The following is a 17,284-nucleotide window of genomic DNA, read 5'->3' on the forward strand; positions in this document are numbered from 1 at the left end:
AATGAGGACAACAGGCAATGAGGAGGTCTACACCCAACCCAGAATCCTTAATTGCTTCTGGAGGTACTACAAGAGGCTGTAACGCAGTCGGTTGCCGCCAGACACTTCCACGACAGACACCTTCTTGGAGGATCTGCCGATCCCCACGTTAGAGGAAGAACAGGCGAAAGACCTAGGTCGAGATGTAGAGCTGGGGGAGATCAGGAGCGCGATAAAAAACATGGCACGTAATAAAACACCGGGCCTTGACGGACTACCTGTAGAGTTTTATTCCACATACATAGATATCCTGGCCCCCAGGCTCGTGAGGGTTTACAAAGAGGCGAAGACCTTGGGTCGGCTACCGGGCTCGATGCGAGAGGCCCTGGTGGTTCCTCTACTTAAGCCAGATCGAGAGGGAGTGGACCCAGCGTCCTATAGACCGCTCTCAATGCTCACAGTCGATTACAAGATTCTGAGCAGCATATTGGCCACACGATTGCTTGACCACATGAGCTCACTGGTGCATATCGATCAGGCGGGCTTTATCCCGAAACGCAACACCACGATGAACATCCGACGCTTATTTCGACTCCTGGAGGGCGATCACGCAGATGCTCCCGATCCTATGATTCTCTCGATAGACCTGGAGAAAGCCTTTGACAGCCTGGAATGGAGGTAGCTTCACAGGGTCCTTGAGAAATTTGGTTTGGGAGAGGGATTCCTGAGATGGACCACGGTGTTGTACGCCTCGGCGGTGGCTCGGGTGAAATCGGGTCCGTTGATATCCCAGCAATACCCAGTGGAGCGAGGCACGAGACAAGGCTGCTCACTGTCCCCGCTGCTCTTCGCCCTAGCGGTGGAGCCGCTGGCTATCTCGATTCGTACGGGGGCCCACTACAGAGGGCTACAATCTCCAACGGGTTACCAACACATCTCCCTGTATGCTGACGACCTACTGCTTTTCCTTGAAAACGCTGGAACGGCTTTGACCGGAGCAGATACGGTACTCACGACTTTTGGTGAGGTATCGGGACTCCGGGTGAATTGGGCTAAAACCTGCCTATTTCCGCTCCGCAGGGGTTGCCCCCAGCCTGATACTCATAGGGAGATTAGATGGGAGCCGGCCTGTTTTAAATACCTGGGGGTGTATGTCTACCACCCCCCTGCTGATATACTAGAGGGTAACATCTCCAGAGCCATCCGGGCGCTCAGGGGTAGCATGTCCTTTTGGTCCACCCTCCCCTTATCGGTGGCAGGGCGCATAGCACTGTTAAAAATGGTGGCGCTGCCCCGCCTACTGTACTACTTTCGAACACTCCCGGTATGGATCCCCCGATCCATCTTCCAAAGCCTGGATTCGATGATAGTGTCGTTTTTGTGGGGCTCGGGCCGCCGCAGAGTGGCGCTTAGGACCTTGATGAGGCCGAGAGCGGAGGGGGGATTAGCAGCGCCTGACTTCGAGAAGTACTTCTTGGCGGCCCAACTACAGTTCTACACCCAGGAGGTGGCGCGGGAGTTCCGAGGTCCGGAGGAGTCCCGAGGCAATGGCATACCCAGACATGTCTTATCGTTCATTGCGATGCAACAAAAGCTCGAGCTGAGAGGCCTCACTCAGGAGGAAAGTACCATACGTTCGTGCTGGAACCGAGTGTACCGCAAATTGGGCAGACCGAGACCTTATGCCCCGGAGATTCCTCTGGGAATGCTCACTGCGTTGCCCCACGGCGGAGATTGGTCCCGGCTGGGGGTCTGGGAGGAAATGGGGGTGCAGACCATAGGCGACCTCTACGAAGAGGGAACACTACTGCCCTTCCAAGAGCTTCGAGATCGCTACGACGTCCCTGGGGGTGACTTTTTGCTCCACGCGGCGATCACGAGGGCACTCCAAGCACACTGGAGGACTGGGCGTGAGGAACCACAGACATCGGTAACCTGCCAGTATACTATGATGTCTGCAGGGACAATCAAGGCAGTGTCGTGCTTGTACTCTAGAATGATCGATGAGGGACTAACCCCCCTAACGGCTCTTAAGACCCGATGGGAAGCGGATTTGGGGAAGGAAATTCCAGAGACCACGTGGCCCCAGCTATTGCAACGGGCATGGAAGGGAACGCGAAGCGCCCGGTTTCAACTGGTCCACTTCTATGTATTGCATAGAGCCTATCTGACCCCGGAGAAGCTGCAGAAATATTTCGGCCTGGAGACGGCAGATTGTCCTAGATGCAGGACAGCCACGGCGGACCTTTTCCACATGCTGTGGTCCTGTCCAAGGCTGACCCCATTTTGGTCAATTGTAGGAGATACACTGACAGAGGTGACTGACAGATCATTGCAGATAGATGCGGCGGCAGGGTTACTACACTGGTTCCCACACACCCCTAAAAACAAACTTACTAGCAAGTTCATCGATTTGGGTTTACTTTTGGCCAAACGAGAAATTACCAGAAACTGGAAGGCGCGAGTTGGTCCAACGGGCGCTAAATGGCGCAATGAACTCCTCAAGTGGGCGGGAAGCGAAAGCACATTGAGATTCCAGCAGGCGGGACGGCGACGAGATGAGCGGGCCTTAGAGGCGGCGCAGGCTTGGGAAACGATAGTGCAGGCCCTGCGCGACATTGACACATTCACCGATTCAGACAGCACTGATGGGGGGCAGCCTGATTCCCAACAAGATGCTATTGCTGGAGAGCCCCCGACATAGACAATCACAGCTAACAGCACACGACATGCAACCTCGAGATAGACTACCGATGACGAGGGGGGAGGTGGGTGGGGGATAGGGGGGGAGGAGCGACGATCACTTCCGTTAAACATTAGAATCCTGTACCATGATGAAGGACACTTTTCTTCCTCTGGGGGGCAAGGCGATAGGAGGGAGGGGGGATATGTTGGGTTGGGGTGTTTGGAAAAGCAGAAGTGATTTATTCTATCACCTATGAAAACCGGTGAGGACAGAGACAAAGCAACAACAGCAGAATGGCACACGCCGCCCGACCTCCGGGTTGTGGGCTGAATGGCCGTGTATAGGCGTAATGTTACTGTAACCAACACGAACCCGGATTACATTTCAGGTGCCAATGTTGTACTCATACGTGTTTCCTGCAATAAAAATATATTTTAAAAAAACAAAAAAAAACATAACATAACAATGCTTTACACCACTTTACACCACCTTCCCTCATGTGCAAAACCTCAGTAAAGAACCACCACCCCCATGTCATTCTGTCTGGAGCCATAGAATTAATGGTATGGAGAATCTTGCATCACTTTTGTCTCTCCCACAACTTTGGTCACATTCTTGCTCATTCATCAAGGGTCTTTGGGTTCCAGGACCCCAGTTCTTTCAAAACTACTTGGGCACCTGTGTATCACTGGTGTGTAGATGGGAACCGTGAATCTGTTTTGTGTAGATATCATTCAATGCATTCATATTTTAAGGTCTTTAGAAACCCAGTGAAACTCCCATCAATATAATCTTTACAGGTCTTCTATTTTTATTAGAGCATGGACAAATGTATGGTAAACTCATAGAAGAGCACTGTCTGCTTTTCTGTTTACTATGGGGAAATAAGATTCTCTCAATCCCATTCTCAAGGTGATTCAACACCAATAATTTTCTTATTATGCGAAGCTGTGTGTGGTTCATTGTTTAACGGTGTCTGAGTCCAGCACCTGCATTCACAGAACCCCCCCCTCTTCCTCTTAACTTCTGAAAATATATCAGAAACCCATGTCTCTGGTTCATAAGCCACTTTCACCAGAAGTGCCAGCTAGAATATGGAATCAGAATTTTCTGGCTACATAAAGCTCCTATAATGCCCATTCAAGGTATATTGATACTTTAACACGCAAGCTAACTGATATGTGTTCCAATAACTATACATATATATATATATATATGTAATATATATATTTATCTATCTCTCTCTCTTTCTCTCTTTCTCTCTCTCATTAGACCCTCTGTGATAGTCAGTTGTTTGATTGCTTCAGCTGTCTATTATGTTGTTTTCTCCCTGAACTCATACTGTACTAATTGGCCGCATACTATAACAACCCGCATTGCCTAACAATTCTCTTTGTCTTTATTTATGCTTATGCTCGAATCTAAGTGTCTTGCATTATATGTTAAGCGTTTTTTTTTCATGGTTATGTAAGGTGCTCTGATACCTTCGGGTCTAGCTAACACTATATAAAACCTATAAATAAATAATAACTTTCCTAAAAGCATGCATCTTCGCCCCCCCCCCCCCCCAAAGAACATATCCTAAACGTATTCTATTTCAACCATTCCTGGAAAAGACCTCAAACTCAAAACGCTTTTCAATCTGCTGCTAACCTGGTTGGGAAAACTCCAAGAATGCTAGTGTTCATGCCTGCTGGCTGTTTTCTAATAGACAGTAAAGTCATAATTTCATTAAAGACATTGAACCAAGTATTAACCTGCTTCTATCTTTTCAAGCCTAGGTGAAAATAATAGTCTACCTTGTTTTTTTCGGTTCATTTGTTCTTACATTCTTTTCTGGCTCCAACTTTGACCAGTTTTAGTCCGATCTAAGCAGAATATGGTTCCAGTCAAGTGGGAAGTAGCTCTGTTATACCTGCTGGTACCTTTTCCCTTTCCTGCGAGACATGGTGACTTCATTTTCTATAAGAGACATGTTCATGTCTTCCCTTACACCATGAAAAAAAGATTGCTGTCTCCAACTGGGCGTTTTGGAGAAAGGGCTGGGCTGTGATTGTTGGAATTCATTGCATTTTCATTGGTTGGTTTTCTTCCTACAGCTCATGGGAAGAGTAGTTCTTTCAACACTCTGCTTTGAAAAAGACAAGATTAGAATCATGGTGGCCGCTCCCATGTTTCAATCATATCAGGACTATAATTTAACATTTCCGTTAGGAAAGCACGCCTTTAATAAAGAGGGGGTACGGTACCTGGGGCTCCAGGCATGCGAGTCCGTCTGCCAAGGTTCTCCGCCTTTCGCACCATCACCTTAATGCGATTGGCCAGGGACTGGTACTGCAGAACGATGAAGAGTTGGCCAAGCGCTTGGGGCTCTGAAAGTGCAAAACTGGAAACATCTTGGGTGCTCAGGCACTGAAAGCAGAGGGAAAGAAACATTAGTCCCCAGAAATGTGGTCAGCTTTTGTACATCCAATACTCTAACTCACTATGCATCATATTTAAGTTGCCTGAAAGTCTAAAATGTGCATGTTGTATGTCAATGAGATCCTACAGTACTCTATGAGCAGTCACAAAGGTTTATTCCATCAGTAGGTATAACTTGTGCCTGCAAATGCAGGAGCAAGTCAGAAGTAACTTTCAACTACTCACAGAACCAACTTTATGAATCATTTTGTGAGAATCTGAGTTCTCTGTGGTAGTCTAGGCAATATGAGAGTGAGATACATTTGATCTCTTGACACGCCTCTCTGCTCTCTTAGAATGAGATTCTCTGGTTACCTCTGTATCAATGAGCTGAAAGAATGAGACACACCCAAGTTCCCTTCTTATCTATGCTTTGTGAGAATGATATCCTCTTGTTCCATGTGTCACTCTGCTGTGAGTAAATGAGATTCTCTGTTTCCTATGTTTCTCTGCTCTAACGGGATGAGCTTCTCTAGGTCTCTCTGCTCTGCAGAAATGAGATTCTCTGGTTCCCTATGTATTTTTGCTCTAACAGGAGGAGCTTCTCTAGGGGCCAGATGTAGGTAAATCACATTTACCGATTTTGAAATACCGAATATTACCGAATTTTACCGATTCGGTATTTCAAAATCGGTAAATGGGATGTAGGTACCAACATCTGGATTTATTACCGATTCCTTAAAAATTCGGTATTTACCGATTCGGTAAATACCGAATCGGTATTTGCTATTGAATCCTATGGGCCTTGAAGCCCATAGGATTCAATTCAAATACCGATTCGGTATTTACCGAATCGGTAAATACCGAATTTGTCAAGGGTGCAGGGGGTGTCACTTTGACACCCTCTAGCACCCCCAAAATGGGCATGTGTGCAATGTGGCACACAGACATGCCCTAAGGGCACGTCTGTCTGTCACATGGCACATGTGTACATGCACAGATGTGCATGTACACAGGAATCGGTATTTTACCATGGATTTGTATTCCATGGTAAAATACCGATTCTGAAAGCCATGTGCCAATGGAAAATTGGCTACCCACATTTCAATCTTGCATTTTCGGTAAAATTACCGAATCGGTAAATTACCGAATCGGTAACATTACCGAATCAGTAAAATTACCGAAAATGCAACATTTAAGGGCCCCTACCTGTCAATGGCCATTTACCGGTCGGTAAATGGCTATTTTCGGGCACCTACATCTGGCCCTATATCTCTCTGCTGTGATTAAATGAGATTCTATAGTTTCCTATGTCTCTCTGCTCTTTGAGAATGAGTTTCTCTCTGTTCTCTCGGTATCGCTGCTTTTTGAGAATTATTTTCTCTGTGTTCTCTCTGTATCTCAGCTCTTTGGGAATGAGATTCTCTGCGTTCTCTCTTTAGAAATGAGGCACACAAAAGTTCCATGCTTGTCTTTGCTTCTAAAGGGATGAGCTTCTCTAGGTCTCTCTGCTCTGCTAGTCTGAGATTCTCTGGTTCCCTACGTATCTCTGCAAGAATAAGATTCTCTGGTTTCCTATGTGTCACTGCCATAAAGGGATGAGCTTCTCTAGGTCTCTCTGCTCTGCAGGAATGAGATTCTCTGGTTTCCTATGTATCTTTGCTCTGCAAGACTGAGATTCTCTGGTTCCCTTTGAATCTCTGCTCTGCAAGAATTAGCTTTTCAGGTTTCCTATGTCTCTCTGCTCTAACAGGGTGAGATTCTCTATAGCTCTCTGCTGTAAGTAAATAAGATTCTCTGGTTTCCTATGTCCCTCTACTCTAACAGGATGAGCTTCTCTACGTCTCTCTGCTCTGAAGGAATTAGGGGCCAGATGTAGGTGGCGAAAAATAGCCATTTACCGACCGGTAACGGCCGAATTCGGCCGTTACCGACCGCTAAATGGCCATTGACATGTAGGGGCCCTTAAATCTGGCATTTTCGGTAATTTTACCGATTAGCTACATGTAGCCAATCGGTAAAGTTACCGAATCGGTAATTTAACCGATTCGGTAAAATTACAGAAAATGCAAAATTGAAATGTGGGTAGCCAATTTTCCATTGGCACATGGCTTTCAGAATCGGTATTTTACCATGGAATACAAATCCATGGTAAAATACGATTCCTGGGTACATGCACATCTGTGCATGTACACATGTGCCATGTGACAGGCAGATGTGCCCTTAGGGCATGTCTGTGTGCCACATTGCACACATGCCCATTTTGGGGGTGCTAGAGGGTGTCAAAGTGACACCCCCTGCACCCTTGACAAATTCGGTATTTACAGATTCGGTAAATACCGAATCGGTATTTGAATTGAATCCTATGGGCTTCAAGGCCCATAGGATTCAATAGCAAATACCGATTCGGTATTTACCGAATCGGTAAATACCGAATTTTAAGGAATCGGTAAAAAATCCAGATGTTAGTACCTACATCCCATTTACCGATTTTGAAATACCGAATCGGTAAAATTCGGTAATATTCGGTATTTCAAAATCGGTAAATGTGATTTACCTACATCTGGCCTTAGATTCTCTGGTTCCCTATGTATCTCTGCTCTGCAAGACTGAGATTCTCTGGTTCCCTATCTATCTCTGCAAGAATGAGATTCTCTGATTTCCTATGTCTCTCTGCTCTAAAGGGATGAACTTCTCTAGGTCTCTCTGCTCTGCAGGAAGGAGATTCTCTGGTTCCCTACATATCTCTGCAAGAATGAGATTCTCTGGTTTCCTATATCTCTCTGCTCTAACGGGATGAGCTTCTCTATGTCACTCTGCTCTAAAGGAATTAGATTCTCTGGTTCCCTATGTATCTTTGCTCTGTAAGACTGAGATTCTCTGTTTCCCTATGTATCTCTGCTCTGCAAGAATGAGCTTCTCAGGTTTCCTATATCTCTCTGCTCTAACGGGATAAGCTTCTCTATATCTCTCTGCTGTGAGTAAATGAAATTCTCTGGTTTCCTATGTCTCTCTGCTCTAACGGGATGAGCTTCTCTATGTTTCTCTGCTCTGAAGGAATTCGATTCTCTGGTTCCCTATGTATCTCTGTTCTGCAAGACTGAGATTCTCTGGTTCCCTATGTATCGCTGCAAGAATGAAATTCTCTGGTTTCCTATGTCTCTCTGCTCTAGTGGAATGAACTTCTCTAGGTCTCTCTGCTCTGAAGGAATTCGATTCTCTGGTTCCCTACGTACCTCTGCAAGAATGAGATTCTCTGGTTTCCTATGTCTCTCTGCTCTAGTGGAATGAACTTCTCTAGGTCTCTCTGCTCTGAAGGAATTCGATTCTTTGGTTCCCTATGTATCTCTGCAAGAACGAGATTCTCTGGTTTCCTATGTCTCGCTGCTCTAACAGGATGAGCTTCTCTAGGCCTCTCTGCTCTGCAGGAAGGAGATTCTCTGGTTCCCTATGTATCTCTGCTCTAGCGGAATGAACTTCTCTAGGTCTCTCTGCTCTGAAGGAATTAGATTCTCTGGTTCCCTATGTATCTCTGCTCTGCAAGACTCTGATTCTCTGGTTCCCTGTGTATCACTGCAAGAATGACATTCTCTGGTTTCCTATGTCTCTCTGGTCTAACAGGATGAGCTTCTCTAGGTCTCTCTGCTCTGCAGGAAGGAGATTCTCTGGTTCCCTATGTATCTCTGCAAGAATAAGATTCTCTGGTTTCCTATGTCTCTCTGCTCTAACGGGATGAGCTTCTTTAGGTATCTCTGTTCTGCAGGAATGAGATTCTCTGGTTCCCTGTTTATCTGTGCAAGACTGAGCTTCTCTGGTTTCCTATGTCTCTCTGCTCTAGTGGAATGAACTTCTCTAGGTCTCTCTGCTCTGAAGGAATTAGATTCTCTGGTTCCCTATGTATCTCTGCTCTGCAAGACTGTGATTCTCTGGTTCCCTGTGTATCACTGCAAGAATGAAATTCTCTGGTGTCCTATGTCTCTCTGCTCTAACAGGATGAGCTTCTCTAGGCCTCTCTGCTCTGCAGGAAGGAGAATCTCTGGTTCCCTATGTATCTCTGCAAGAATGATATTCTCTGGTTTCCTATGTCTCTCTGCTCTAGCGGGTGAACTTCTCGAGGTCTCTCTGCTCTGCAGGAATGAGAGTCTCTGGTTCCCTATGTATCTCTGCTCTGCAAAAATGAGTTTCTCTGGTTTCCTAAGTCTCTCTGCTCTACCGGGATGAGCTTCTCCAGGTCTCTCTGCTCTGCAGGAATGAGATTCTCTGGTTACCTAGGTATCTCTTCTCTTCGAGAATGAGTTTCTCTTTGTTCTCTCTGTATCTCTGCTCTTTGGGAATGAGATTCTCTGTGTTCTTTCTTCAGAAATGAGGCACACAAATGTCCATGCTTGTCTCTGCTTTTAATTAATGGAATTCTCAGGTTTCGTATGCCTCCCTGCTCTGAAGGAATGAGAGTCTCTGGTTCCTTGTGTATCTCTGGTCTGTAAGAATGAAACACCAACAAGTACCCTGCCTGTCTCCGCTCTTTGAGAATAAGACTATCTGGTTCCTTCGGTCTGTCTGCTCTGTGAGAATTGGATTATTTTGTTCCCTATGTCCCTCTGCTCCATAGGAATGAGATTCTCTTGTTCTCTGTGTATCTCTGCTGTGTGAGGATAGGAAGCTCTGGTAATGTGTGTGTCGCTGCCCTCTGAAACTCTCTGTCTCTGCTGTGTGAGAATTGGAAGCTCTGGTAATGTGTGCGTCGCTGCCCTCTGCTACTCTCTGTCTCTTCTGTGTGAGAACAGGAAGCTCTGCTAATGTGTGTGTCGCTGCCCTCTGGTACTCCCTGTCTCTTCTGTGTGAGAACAGGAAGCTCTGCTAATATGTGCGTCGCTGCCCTCTGGTACTCTCTGTCTCTGCTGTGTGAGAACAAGAAGCTCCGGTAATGTGTGTGTCACTGCCCTCTGGTACTCTCTGTCTCTGTTGTGTGAGAACAGGAAGCTCCAGTAATGTGTGTGCCGCTGCCCTCTGGCACTCTCTGTCGCTTCTGTGTGGGAGCAGGAAGCTCCAGTAATGTGTGTGTCACTGCCCTCTGGTACTCTCTGTCTCTGCCGTGTGAGAACATGAAGCTCTGCTAATGTGTGTGTCGCTGCCCTCTGGTACTCTCTGTCTCTGCTGTGTGAGAACAGGAAGCTCCGGTAATGTGTGTGTCACTGCCTTCTGGTACTCTCTGTCTCTGCTGTGTCAGAACAGGAAGCTCTAGTAATGTGTGTGTCACTGCCTTCTGGTACTCTCTGTCTCTGTTGTGTGAGAACAGGAAGCTCCAGTAATGTGTGTGCCGCTGCCCTCTGGGACTCTCTGTCGCTTCTGTGTGGGAGCAGGAAGCTCCAGTAATGTGTGTGTCACTGCCCTCTGGTACTCTCTGTTTCTGGTGTGTGAGAACTGGAAGCTCCGGTAATGTGTGTGTCGCTGCCCTCTGGTACTCTCTGTCTCTGCCGTGTGAGAACATGAAGCTCTGCTAATGTGTGTGTCGCTGCCCTCTGGTACTCTCTGTCTCTGCCGTGTGAGAACAAGAAGCTCCGGTAATGTGTGTGTCACTGCCCTCTGGTACTCTCTGTCTCTGTTGTGTGAGAACAGGAAGCTCCAGTAATGTGTGTGCCGCTGCCCTCTGGGACTCTCTGTCGCTTCTGTGTGGGAGCAGGAAGCTCCAGTAATGTGTGTGTCACTGCCCTCTGGTACTCTCTGTTTCTGGTGTGTGAGAACTGGAAGCTCCTGTAATGTGTGTGTCGCTGCCCTCTGGTACTCTCTGTCTCTGCCGTGTGAGAACATGAAGCTCTGCTAATGTGTGTGTCGCTGCCCTCTGGTACTCTCTGTCTCTGCCGTGTGAGAACAGGAAGCTCCGGTAATGTGTGTGTCACTGCCTTCTGGTACTCTCTGTCTCTGCTGTGTCAGAACAGGAAGCTCTAGTAATGTGTGTGTCGCTGCCCTCTGGTACTCTCTGTCTCTGCCGTGTGAGAACATGAAGCTCTGCTAATGTGTGTGTCGCTGCCCTCTGGTACTCGCTGTCTCTGCTGTGTGTGAACTGGAAGCTCCGGTAATGTGTGTGTCGCTGCCCTCTGGTACTCTCTGTCTCTGCCGTGTGAGAACATGAAGCTCTGCTAATGTGTGTGTCGCTGCCCTCTGGTACTCTCTGTCTCTGCCGTGTGAGAACAGGAAGCTCCGGTAATGTGTGTGTCACTGCCCTCTGGTACTCTCTGTCTCTGCTGTGTCAGAACAGGAAGCTCTAGTAATGTGTGTGTCGCTGCCCTCTGGTACTCTCTGTCTCTGCCGTGTGAGAACATGAAGCTCTGCTAATGTGTGTGTCGCTGCCCTCTGGTACTCTCTGTCTCTGCTGTGTCAGAACAGGAAGCTCTGCTAATGTGTGTGTCACTGCCTTCTGGTACTCTCTGTCTCTGCTGTGTCAGAACAGGAAGCTCTAGTAATGTGGGTGTCGCTGTCCTCTGGTACTCTCTGTCTCTGCTGTGTCAGAACAGGAAGCTCTGCTAATGTGTGTGTCACTGCCTTCTGGTACTCTCTGCCTCTGCTGTGTGATTATGGGACGCCCTAATAATGTATGTATTGTTGCCCTCTGGTACTCATTGTCTTAGCTGTGTGAGAACGGTAAGCTCTGGTACTGTATGCAGCCCTTCCCTCTGGCAATATCTGTCTATGCTGTATAAGAAGCTCTGGTACTATGTGTAATGCTGTTGCTCTGGTACTCTCGGTCTTTGCTGTGTGAATATGAGAAGCTCATGCACCGTGTGATACTCTCTGTTGCATAAGAATAGGAAGCTTCAGTACTGGGTGTATCTCTGCCCTGAGTACTCTGTTTCTCTTGTCTCAGAACAGGAAGCTCTGTTAATGTGTGTGTTGCTGCCCTCTGGTACTCTCTGCCTGCTGTGTGAGAATAGGAAGCTCTGGTACTGTATGCATCTTTTCCCTCTGGTACTCTCTGCCAGCTGTGTGAGAATAGAAAGCTCTGGTAGTGTGTGTGTCGCTGCCCTCTGGTACTCTCGTTCTGCTGTGTGAGAATAGGAAGCTCTGGTACTGTGTGTGTCGCTGCCCTCTGGTACTCTCTGTCTGCTGTGTGAGAATAGGAAGCTCTGGTACTGTATGCATCTTTTCCCTCTGGTACTCTCTGCCAGCTGTGTGAGAATAGAAAGCTCTGGTAGTGTGTGTGTCGCTGCCCTCTGGTACTCTCTGTCTGCTGTGTGAGAATAGAAAGCTCTGGTACTGTATGCATCTTTTCCCTCTGGTACTCTCTGCCAGCTGTGTGAGAATAGAAAGCTCTGGTAGTGTGTGTGTCGCTGCCCTCTGGTACTCTCTGTCTGCTGTGTGAGAATAGGAAGCTCTGGTACTGTATGCATCTTTTCCCTCTGGTACTCTCTGCCAGCTGTGTGAGAATAGAAAGCTCTGGTAGTGTGTGTGTCGCTGCCCTCTGGTACTCTCTGTCTGCTGTGTGAGAATAGAAAGCTCTGGTACTGCATGCATCTTTTCCCTCTGGTACTCTGTCTCTGCTGTGTGAGAATAGAAAGCTTTGGAACAGTGTGTGATACTGCTCTCAGCCCAATTTGCAACACAGCAGCCTGGAGAATGGAGCCTAGGTATGGAGGATTCCACCCATGGACCATTTGAGTTCAGACCCAACCAGGCCAAGTAGGAAAGCAGGTCTGCAGGACACTGCCCCTGGCTATAAGTGACACAGTGGGATAAAGTAGGTAGCACAGGGCTGGGGGGTACACACCAGGGCTAGTTGAAGTTCTGACCCAGGGTCTGCAGGGGTCTGTTGAGAGCTTTCTTACACATCCAAGCAGGGAAGCTCCCCCCCGGGCCTGCAGGACCCCTTCTAGGACACTCTGTGACACTGCGGGCTGGAGCTCTGACCCTGATCCCCGGTCAGAGCTTCTTAACCCAGTCAAGCAGGGAGGACCTCCCCGGGTCTGCGGGACCATGCCCATGGCTACAGTGGGCTGGAGTAGGTAGCCCAGGGTTGGGGGCTTCAACTCAGGGCTAGCTGAGGCTCTGACCCGGGGTCTGCATGGGTCTCTTCAGAACTTCTTTACCCATCCAAGCAGGGAAGCCCTACCAGAGCACTCTGTGACACTGAAGGCTGGAGAACAGAGTCCAGGGATGGAGGCTTCCACCCACAGCCTAGCTGGACCTCTGACCCTGGTCCCCGGTCAGAACTTCTGAAACCAGCCAGGCAGGGAAGCCCTTCCAGTGCCGGCAGGACCTCATCCCTGGGACTTTGAAACATGGCATGCCAGATAATACACCCCAGTTCAGGCGATTCTACCTTAGGGCCAACAGGAGCTCTGACCTGGGGCCCTGTCACTGCTTTGTCACCAAGCAGAGGAACCCTCCTGTTGCCTGCAGGATCCCTTTCAGGGCACTTTGTGAGATGGGTAGTCAGATAACAGAGGCCAGGATGGGGTACTTCTATCCTGCGTCAATCGGTCAAGCAGGGAACCCTTCCCAGGGCTTGTGGAACCCCATCTCGGGCACTTTGTGAGATGGCAAGCCGGTGTACGGACCCCAGGTTTTGTTTTTTTAAGTTTAAAATATTACCAGTGACATTGGCATGGCACATTTTGCACCAACCATGTTGGTGTGGTAAATGTCTCAGGTGTATTTTTCACACCCAAATTATACTTTCGCATAGCCCTAGTGAGGAGGATAGTGAGCCCTGATCGATAGAGGAAGACTTGACGGTCCAGATGCTGGTGGTTGCATGGCAAAGGAGAATAGAGCTGGTGAAGGCAAATCCAGCCTATTCTTTCCTGGACACTTTCCTCATGCAAGAGAAAAGGAGAACGGATCTTTTGCCACTTAGAAGAAAATTCAGATCCAAAGTTCTTGGAGAATGAACATTGAGAAATTCAGGGGGCATATTTACAAGCCTCCACCACCACCACAACTCTTGGAGCCAGATGTACTAAGAAAGTGGTCAAAGTCTGGTCGTAAATTGCATACTGACATTTTGAGAGCACTGCTTTACTTTGTGAATCAACCCATGTACTAATAAGTCAGTTGACAAAATAATGAATCGTACAAGGTCATAAAATGACCTGCCTAACTGCTATTCAATAGCCAGGTTGCAATTTGCAACCCCTTGTGATTGGCTAAAGTAACAGGGATGATGGCCTTCAAGGTACAGCAGACCACCATCAAGGTGATTACATTACAAAACAGATTTTTTCCCACTTTTTTTTAAAGCAGCCCTGATTCCTTAAGTAAATCTGTGCTGTTTTAAGTTAAATTACGTCCTTGAAAACTTATGGGAGATGGGACAGGGTCTGCCTATAGTTGTTGAAGCAGCCACCTCAAATCCCACTGGGGAATAGTGCAAAATGGCATTTCTCCGTTGAGAATCAGTTACCACCCCAGCTTGGGGGTTGGTAACCTATCAATGGTTTGCAACTGGGATTACTGATGCAACCCATTGTTACATAGGTTGCCAAATCACAATTTGGAAGTAAGGCTCACAACACGCTCCTTCCAAATTACGATTCAGTATTCATTTCTAAACCTATTTTGCAATCGGAAAACATCTCCCGAATCACAAAATTGGGTTAGTACATATGTAAAAATATTTTGCAGTTGCAAATCCTAAACGTTTTTCCACTTCTTAATTGCCCCTCTGCACGCCCCTCACCTGTTTACTATTTCTCTTCTATCTGCAACCTCCAACTTCTCCTTTGCCTTTAGTGTTTTTTCTGCTAGTTCAGCATGACTCTGGAGTCCCTTAGGGGTATCCAGTCAAGGCGTCCTCCTTTGTCACCCCCTGCTTTGAGGCGTATTATGGGTAGTGGTACCTGTGGGAGAGGGAAGATGTCCCTCAGAAGAATGATGCATAGACTATGGGGCTGCTTAATGGTACTTTAATGGCATTCATTTTTCTGCCTACAATACATAAAGGGGAGAGCGGGTCCGCGGTCTTTGGTATTGCGTCTCCAGTGGCCAGCCCCCTGCGTCACGATCTCTTGCGATTATTCGCTGGGTCACGTGACCGTGGGGAGCTAGACCACACACTACATATCTTCCCCCTTAATAAGCACAGACAACTGTAGGTGCACCCCCCGAGATGGGGGAAAACTGGTAGAATGAGAGAGAGAGAGAGAGAGAGAGAGAGAGAGAGAGAAAGAAAAGAAAAGAAAAGAGGCAAGGACAGAGAAAATATAATAGAGGGTTTACAACTGAAAGTCACTGAGGTATTTCGGTAGCTTCACCACATGGCCCTCTGTGTGTCCCAGAACTCTGCTCTCTTCTTCCACGGGGTTCATCTGACCTTTTGCCTTCTACCTGATATCTCTGGATGGCGGTGGGTGTTTCGCCCAGGATGCCCCCTTCCTCTGCGTTCTGGTTGGGCGGACACGGCGTTGGTTGTCCAGGTGATTGTCCTTCCACCCTGGCTGGTCCTGTCTCACTCATGTGGTCTGTAAAGGGTGCGACAGGCAGCTCCCGCTGCACCAGGGCTTTCTCCCAGCTCACTGTCGCCTATGCCCCAATGTAGGATTTTGTTGCACTTGGCCATTCTGGATTGGGACCAGATCTTGCTGTCACTCAATAAGGCAGAGTGGGAGTATGCTTCTACCACCCATAGGGGCTCGCTGAATTTGCTGTCTCTTTTGAGTCCTGGTTGGCCCTTCTTAACACGGACCCACTCGCCCTCTGCCAATGAGGTGTCACGCACATTGTTTCTTTTGTCATAATGTGCTTTGTAGATACTTTGTGCCTTCGTTATGTTGCTGCGGACAGTGGCTGGTGACCATTTGCTTTGGAGTCTCATGGTCATCCAGGCTGTATTGTCTCTGGTGAACGGTTCTCTGCCTCTTAAGATCTTAAACGGTCTGTAGCCTGTCAAGGTGGGTGTGATGCGGTATACCCATACTGTGTTCCGGACTCCCAGTTTTTCTGGCACTGATGGCTGGTTGTATCGAGCCCATGATCACCCGGTTGAAGCGTTCTACTTGGCCGTTACCTTCAGGGTGGTAGACCGGGGTGTGCCTCGTCCGGATCCCATTTCTGCTGGTAAAGGCTGTCCATTTCGCCCACGTGAACTGGGGTCCATTGTCGCTGGTGATGGACTTGGGAATACCCTCCCTCAAAAAGATGTTGGTGAGGAAAGTGATGATGGCATCGAAATCTGCAGAGTCTCTGATTTCGACCTCTGGCCACTTGGAGTAGCAGTCCACTATGACAAGGAGGTGTTTGGGTGTGTTCCAGGTGTCTAGGACTGGGCCTACGATGTCGATGAACAAATCCTCCCATGGGTTGTTGGGAGTAGAGAACTCTCCCATGGCGGGTCTCAGGGTGACCAGGGTTTTGTCCGCTCTGGCACAATGGGCGCAGTCCCTCACAAACCTTTCCACTTGGACGACCATGGCGGGCCACCAGTATAGTAGTTTTATCCGCCATTTGCCTTTTACCATGCCCAGGTGGCCTTCGTGGTTGATGTGAAGAATGCGGTCATACAGCGCCTTCGGGGGCACCACTTTGTCTCCCCGTAGCAGGAATATGGCATCTTCACAGATGAAGAGTTCTTCGCGGACTTCCCAGTATTTCCTGAGGTTGCCCTCAATGTGTCTTTTCTCCGGCCAGCCTCGCGTGATGTACCCTTTGATCTGGGAGAGTTCCGTGTCTTGCGTGTAGGCTTCTGACCAGTCTTGGGCCCTGATGGTGTGTTCATGATCGGTCATGAAAGCGACACTGTACTCATCACACTCTGATGATGTGATGGGTTTTTCCATGGCTGCCTCTCTGCTCAGGAAGTCCGCCACTTTGTTCTTTGAGCCTGGGATGTATTCCACATCATAGACAAAGTCCAACAGACGCAACGTCATTTTTGCGATGCGTGGTGTGGCTGTTACATTGCCGCTGGATGTAAGGACTTTGATAAAAGGCTTATGATCAGTGCGGAGTGTGAATCTTGGCCCCCACAGATACTGTCGAAATTTTTCCATCGCCTATATGGCAGCCAGCATTTCCTTTTTAATCACGCTGTACTTCTCTTCACTGCGGGTGAGGGATCGTGACGCGAAGCCCACAGTAGTCTCTGTGCCATCGGAGACCCGCTGGGAGAGGACTGCTCCCAGCCCTTTTTCGCTGGCATCCATGGTGAGTATGCTGGACACAGCGCCATCAAATCCTTGTAAGGGAACCACCTTGCATATGTCTTGTTTGATGGCTAAGAACTCC

At 48.1% G+C, this 17,284-nt stretch overlaps 1 protein-coding gene across 1 annotated transcript in view; it reads right to left on the bottom strand.

Moving 5' to 3' along the window:
* Positions 1-3,049: 3,049 nt before the first annotated feature.
* The window catches only part of LOC147729065 (uncharacterized), a 50,259-nt gene continuing 36,024 nt past the window's right edge, over positions 3,050-17,284 (bottom strand). Inside the window, exons 3-4 of the mRNA XM_086959791.1 lie at positions 4,915-5,077; positions 3,050-3,081 (exon numbers count right to left, since the gene is read on the bottom strand). Of these exons, the coding sequence (XP_086815917.1) occupies positions 3,050-3,081; positions 4,915-5,077 (195 nt within the window). The remainder of the gene's footprint in view (positions 3,082-4,914; positions 5,078-17,284) is intronic.

Source organism: Lissotriton vulgaris, chromosome 2_2 (assembly GCF_964263255.1).
Source record: "Lissotriton vulgaris chromosome 2_2, aLisVul1.2, whole genome shotgun sequence".
Taxonomy (NCBI): Eukaryota; Metazoa; Chordata; class Amphibia; order Caudata; family Salamandridae; genus Lissotriton; species Lissotriton vulgaris.